Source organism: Fusarium tjaetaba (genome assembly GCF_013396195.1).
Source record: "Fusarium tjaetaba strain NRRL 66243 chromosome Unknown NRRL66243_c0000703, whole genome shotgun sequence".
NCBI lineage: Eukaryota > Fungi > Ascomycota > Sordariomycetes > Hypocreales > Nectriaceae > Fusarium > Fusarium tjaetaba.
Window position 1 is genome coordinate 1 of NW_023501899.1, and position 6,934 is coordinate 6,934.

General features: G+C 46.9%; 2 protein-coding genes across 2 annotated transcripts; one reads left to right on the forward strand and one right to left on the reverse strand.

Moving 5' to 3' along the window:
- Positions 1 to 342: 342 nt before the first annotated feature.
- Positions 343 to 1,890, forward strand: FTJAE_14280 (salicylate 1-monooxygenase; the record flags this gene model as incomplete). Its single annotated transcript, XM_037347492.1, has 6 exons — positions 343 to 429; positions 501 to 671; positions 723 to 875; positions 936 to 1,016; positions 1,065 to 1,518; positions 1,574 to 1,890. 6 exons carry the CDS (start codon positions 343 to 345, stop codon positions 1,888 to 1,890), a joined length of 1,263 nt encoding a protein of 420 aa, XP_037198717.1.
- A 1,191-nt stretch (positions 1,891 to 3,081) lies between these two features.
- On the reverse strand, positions 3,082 to 5,344 carry FTJAE_14281 (zinc finger rst2; the record flags this gene model as incomplete). The annotated part of the gene is made up of 2 exons (XM_037347493.1): positions 3,082 to 4,338; positions 4,403 to 5,344. 2 exons carry the CDS (start codon positions 5,342 to 5,344, stop codon positions 3,082 to 3,084), a joined length of 2,199 nt encoding a protein of 732 aa, XP_037198718.1.
- Between the last annotated feature and the right edge of the window lie 1,590 nt (positions 5,345 to 6,934).

Consider the following 6,934-nt stretch of genomic DNA (forward strand, 5'->3'; position numbering starts at 1 on the left):
TATAATTAATTAAATTAATTAAGATGTTATAAAAAATAGCTAGTATGGTTAAATCAACTTTAGTTTAAATTACTGTTTCTTTACTTCTTTATAAATCTCTAATTATAACCATAGCTTCTTATTCTGTGGAGCCGGCAATATGCAAACGGAGACAAACCCCAAGCTATTCAGGCTTCCATTACAAAGGTGTTTGCCGAGATGTATACTTAAAAAGGTAGTTAAATTAACACACAGAATCCGTACGTTGAGCACTTCGGCCTTCGAATCTGACATTAATCCTCGCATCATCATTCATCATCTCGAGTCTTTCAATCCTCCCATTACCGGCCGTATAGTTAAACAATGCCTCTCAAGGTAGCAATAGTCGGTGCAGGACTTGCCGGCCTCGGCGCTGCGATCGCCATGAATCGCGAGGGACACGATGTCGAGGTTTGTCAAGGTCACTCTGACGGATACTTGGCGCAATCCTATCGCTATTCAAGGCTCTAAACGAGATATAGGTTTTCGAACAATCTTCTTTCCTCCACGAAGTCGGCGCCGCGATCCATATACCACCCAATGCGACTCGTATACTTAAGGAATGGGGCTTTTCTCTGAATGATCTGGACCCTGTCCATTGTAAACACTTGACGACCAGCAACTCTGCAGGAAACACGCTGTTTAAGGTGGTGGTAAGTAAGCGACCGAATTAGCTATAAGTATGTGCCTGACACTTTGGCAAGGACACGAAGCAACTGCAGCAGGATCTACAAACAAACGACGAGTGGCTGTTGACGCACCGGGTAGATCTCCACAATGCTCTGCGTAGAAAGGCAGAAGAGGGGAGCGAAGGGAAGAAGCCGAAAATTCATTTATCCAGCAAGATCAAATCTGTAGTAAGTCAACACTCGTATCATTCTCTGTACTTAGTATCATTGACATGTGCCTGAATCCAGGATCCCAACGAGGGTATTATCTACCTAGAGGATGGAAGGACACATAGGGCAGACCTGGTCATCGGCGCCGATGGAGTACACGTATGTCAGACTCTCATAAGCCTTTACTATGCTAACTAACATGCCCAGTCTAAAACGGTAGCTGCTGTGACAGGGGAGCCTCAACGTCGGGTCAGTACCGGCCAAAATTGCTTCCGCTTCCTCGTCCCTGTAGACAAAATCATGGCCAATCCCATTGCCCGTCGCTTCTTTACAGAAGAGCATGTACTCGACGGCTTACACTGCTTTGCCTCTGAAGACCGCCGACTAGTTGTGTATCCCTGTCGTCACGGCACATCACTCAACATCGGAGCTATATATCCAACAGACGAGGATGATACTGTGCCGGAATCGTCATGGCTTTCTGGCGGCAAGCTTGAGGATCTACTAAATACCTTTTCAGGATTTTGCCCCGAGCTACTCGAGATGTGTAGAATGGCGGAAGACCTTAAGCTATGGAGTCTTGCGTCACGCACACCACCAAGCACATTCTACAAGGGCTGTTTGGTTCTCGCTGGCGATGCAGCTCATCCGACACTTCCACGTAAATGCAATCGTTTACCGCAGTATTCCATCTATAGCTAACGGTACATTTGTAGACCAGGGCCAAGGAGGAGCACAGTCATTCGAGGATAGTGCTGTTCTCGGAGCACTATTTCCAAGAGATACGACAAAAGCGCATATCTCTGAAAGACTGGCTATGTACGAGCAGCTCCGATATCCTCGCTCAGTAACTGTTATGTTCATGTCAAAGGTGGCCAATGAGAAGCGACGAGACATGATGGATGAGCTGCATCGTTATGTTCCTGATGCTGAATATCCTGAGGACCTGTTTAAGTATTTTTGGGGAGCTTATCCAGCTCGGGATGCGAAGCAGTTACTGGCGCAATCTTCGGCAACTAGGCCTATGCCGTGAGACCGATATAAATCTCGCTGTGCTCCGATCATTTTATTGATAATATATCAGCTGATTTTGATTTTGATAAGAGAACCGCATTCTCTGATACTCAAGTGTCGGAAGTGGTGCGTCGGCTCAGCATCAGCATCTGTCTCACGTTATTGTATTGGTAGCAAATATAGATAACTTGAACTTATCTGAACATCAAGAATTCGTATTTTTCTCAAAGCAAGAAGTAGTAATTACTACTGAGGTACCAATTGGCAAAACGGCCGCTTATATATGAAATGGGAATGAAAGATACCGCCAAGCCTTCTCTGTGCAGTTTCAAATCAAGGCTGATGGAGATGTCTAGGTTTTCTTTCATTCTGCCCCATACTTGGCACCGGACTTGAGTCTCATGCTGGCGACTCTATGCGGAATCTCGTGTGCCGTCCGTAGAGACCTTGTTCTTTTGGATCGGTGTCAGTGCCGTCAGGTGTGGTTTGTAGTTAGACGACGGACCGCATGAGCAAAACCTTGACTCCACAGCCGCCTCGTTTTCTCCAGAATTGCTGCCTCTCCACCTGGGATCTTTAATGCCTGCACAATTTCGATTATTTTATTATTTGACCCGTTTAGAAGGATCTAAATCGCTTAATCACTCTGTGCTCTCTTATTATTCTAGAGCTATTACTTGATCGATATATATCCTAGACTCTTGGGAGCGTCGTTGCAATAAAGCAAAATTATGTCAACCTGATAACACAACAGTCATACATCCAGACCCTCAAAGTAGGCAAAGATAGGTCACCAGAGTCGTTCAATGCACGTTCACTTCACACTCTATTACTTACAGGAGATATAAGTATATAGGACAGAGCGGCTTCACCCATCAATCTTTATAATCTTTAAGAATGCTGCAGATCGCGACTACTACTACTCAGCCAAGGACCCGACACATCATGTCATTATCCAGCTGCGTTTTCCTCGGGGAGGCAAGGTACAGATTGTGCACATCATCGATGGGAAATTTTAAGAGATAGAATAGCTCTAGAGCCATTATAGATATATATGCTACATATCAGTATCAGGTCGTGGAATGCGTAACCATGCCCTGGCCGCTTGTCAAGTGAGCGTGCCGACCAAGTCCCGAAATTCAAATCACATACAAGCAGCGGTAGCTGTATGTTCCACCGCATGAATGATAAACATGTAAATAGGGTATTTCTAGTCATCCTCCATCTCCGTGGTAATGCTGTGAGGCTGCGACGTTTCGCTCGCTTGTAACCTGACCAGTAGCTGCGCATAGCTCGCGCTGATGCCCCAGCATTTCAGCGATTTCATAAGCCCTATAGACTCATCCAGCAACTTAGTCCTACCGGCACCACATAGTAGATTACCGATTCCTGGTAGTTTCACCTGACTCCATCCATTCTCTATCCAGTCAAGCTGACCCATACAGCTGAGGCGTTTGGGACCTAAGACTACAGATGGCGCGGGCGCTGGGGCTTGGAAACCCACGATAAACCGACCAGCCAGCATCGAGTATAGCCATAAGATTAGAACGGCTCGGATTAGATACACAGGCGTAGCAAAGTTGGTACACCGGCTGGAGCGTATCACATGGAACGTCCTGGCAGCCCAAAAGAGCGCCAGTCTTGCTTTTCCGCCAGAATTCCTCCACTGCATTGCTATGTTTTTCCATGACTGATCGTCTATCCGTCCGTAGATACACTTGAGCGAGGCCGAAGTGAGGTTGCGTGTCGGGGATTTATAGGTCGCCAGTGCCGTGGAAATCATGACCTGATGCGATACAGCGGCCTTGAGCTCTGGGATTTGCATCTGCTGCTGGTCATCTTCAATGAGACCCAGCAGTGAGATCAAGGCCTCCTCGGCCTTCAATTTGATCGAGTCTTGGGCACTGGGCAAAGCGAGGTTGTTAGTACGACTGTTGATTACACATCCCAGATATTGAATTATGACATCTTTGCCAACAGTGCCAGTCTTGGGCCAAATCGTCCGCCAGCTGTTTTCAAGTATAACCTTTTCCAACGTATAGTCGGTCCTGAGATCAGCCTCGCTCGACATGCTAGCCCAACTCTGTGCCGATGGTGAGTTCCACTTGTCCTCTGGTTGTGGCAGTGGCATCAGCAGTTCATCCACGCGAATCAAGGCGCTGAGGTCAAAGTGTATTTCAAACGCAGAGTCAAGCAGCCAGATGCCAAAGCCAGTACGTCGTCGCTCTTCCTCGCCAAGCCATGTTTTCCAACTCTGGTTGGGGGACATCTTGGTCGTGGACGATTTATTTTCGGTATATCTTCTCCGGAATAAGCCGTTTCGCCGCCCGAGAGTCGGCGTAACGCTCTGTAGGACCTCAGCTAGCTCCATATCTCTTCGCTCACCCGAGTACATGAGCCCAACTGAATTAAGAAGGTTGACTTGGCACATCCAGAGCTCGCGACAAGCCTTCATGTATCGCTCACACTGGCTACCTCGTTAGTTTAGGAGCAGCCAAGTCAGGTCAGATCTGACAGCAGGTGTAGCTTACCAAACTTGAAGATTGTCGTCGGATCAGCTCATGCATTGCTCTGTGGCATAGCTGCGACCCCTTTATAGCAGAAAAGTGAGCGCCAATCGCAGCGACTGTGAAGGTCAAGAGCCAATGTGTGTCGGGCGATGAGAAGGTCGGTTTGTGGAGAATCGGAAAGATAGGGTGAAAGTGCTCGAAATAGAGCTGGACCCAGGAGTTGAGGACGGCGGTGGGCGGAAGTTTGACCTCGATAAAGGCTGGCCATAGGCCGTGTTGATCCATATGCTGGGCGTAAAGGGTAACCTTGTCAGCGATATCCGATGAAATCTCATCGACATGTGCAAAGTCCTCCCCGTCAATCTCCTCGTGGGTGATCTTGGCTAGGTCTGGGAAGATGAGCTGGCTATCAAACTCAACGGACGATGGCTTGTAAACGCGAGGCTCGATCTGATCCTTGTCTAATGTAGGCGAATGCGCCCGGCTGTGGAATTCAGCTCCGCTCGAGTCATTCAAACTGGATGCAAACATGGGCGTGGTGGAGACTGCAAATGACGGAGGTACCAGTGGATAGAAGCTATTGTGTGCCAGCGATTCCGCTTCTGAGGGCATAATTGATGATAGGATGTCTCTCTCCCCATAAAAATCAAAAGAACCTAGGTCGAACGGGAAGGGCGTTGTGGGCAGTATCATGTCATTCCAGTGATCTGGATCTGCAGGTAAGCTGCTTGCCCTGGAAGCGTCGATACGTGAAGCGTAGCTACCCACGTCACTCGTCCGTCGTATAGTTTGTTCTGGAGGCGAAGGGGGATTCGGAACGATCTCGGTAGCTGCGGCTGCGATTAGATCGGGAACGGACTGAGCAACGATGGAGTCCGCCTCCATCCTGTCTACAGGGCTCGCAGTGGTAGCAAATGCAGTTCGTGTGGTCGTGGCCGAGGGGGGATTTTCTGGCCCACCCATTGTATTTTTTCTGGCTCTCTTGCTGACGAGCTTAAGCCTTGAGCTCTGTTTGCGCTTCGGGGCGGGCTCGTAGTAGCAATCGTAGCCATTGTTGGAACATCTCTGGCAAGGTCGTTGACCGTCACAGCGTACTTTCGCCGCACCACATGATTTGCATGCCTGAGCCACTCGACGACGCTGATTGGGGTTATCTCCCGATGTCTGACTAGAATTCCTTCCATGGATAGTGGTTCGATGGCGACAGAGAGAATCCCTAGAGATATGAGGTGTTTGTTGAGTGGTAAGTCGCTGAGTCTCAACTTACAGGCGCCCAAAGCTCTTGTGACATTCTGAACAGATGAACGGCTTCTCTTTGGTATGTGTGAGGATGTGGCGATCGTAGTGTTCTCTGCGCTGAAAGGAAAGACTACATGATTCACAGTCAAGTTGGCCCGTCATGTTGCAAATTTCGCAGGTGGTGCCAATGAGTGCACTACAAACAGTATCCGTCGGGACTTTTCTGATGCCTTTTCGACCGTGAGCCTGCCTGAAGCATAAGATAAATCTTAATCATGTGCTATCATAGTTTATCGATAACGACACTCCGCTATCGGCAATGGTGATGTTTGTTGATGGCGATAAGACTGATAGTGATGGTTGAAAGAACAAAGAGAGTCGTGAGAGGCGGGCGCAACAGGTGACGGGCAAAGGCAGGGTCAATTCAATGACCTGCTCCTTCCCCGCATGAGATTGGTGCAGTTCTCCTCGGAGCCCTCCTTGGCTGAATTCTGATTTAGCCCCTTCCTATTTCTCATCCAATGCGGGGCCGGAACTCTCATGGAGTTATCGGTTATTTAAATTACCGTGCCATAGCCTGCCGTCCAGCTCTTATTCGCTCGGCCCCATAGTGGGAAGTTTAGTAAGCGGTAGTTACCACCCTGGTTTCTTGATTTTCCGGGGCACAAGCGGGGAACTTTGATCTGCAAGATACCGTAGTGCGGGGTTAGAGAAAGGGGGATCATCAACAGGAACTCTTCTTAAGACAAAGTGAAGATCTATACCTCGGCGCTGCTTGGACATGCGAATCGGGCTCCCCCCAGGCGTAGTGGAATTCGCCCGGGCAGTCAACAGAGGCATTTTATTTTATTAAAATTCAACCACAATGATGCATCTAGCTATATATATATAAAGCGATAAAGAGTAAATTAATTAATTGATTAATTTCTATAGAACTATTTTTTATTTATTGTTAGCTATAAATACGGGAAAAGAGAGCATCTAACGCGGTGTCGAGACGAAAGTATAGTCTGAGCTCAAGCTCAGAGGCTGCTTATGAAATATCGTTATACTTTAGTTACTTAGTGTTAAACCTATCCTAGCTGCGAGGCGAATATAGGTCTAAATTTAATAGAAAAGATATATAAAATAAAACCACGCTAATAAAGATAGGGACCTGAATTAATTGCCCTTAATGAATTTAGGTTATTATTATAAAAAGTTAAAAAAAATAATATTTAAGATAATATATTAATTAATAATTACTAGTAAATATTATATTTAAAATTTAAGTTATTATAGCAAAGTATAAAAATATAATAATTAGTTTAAAAT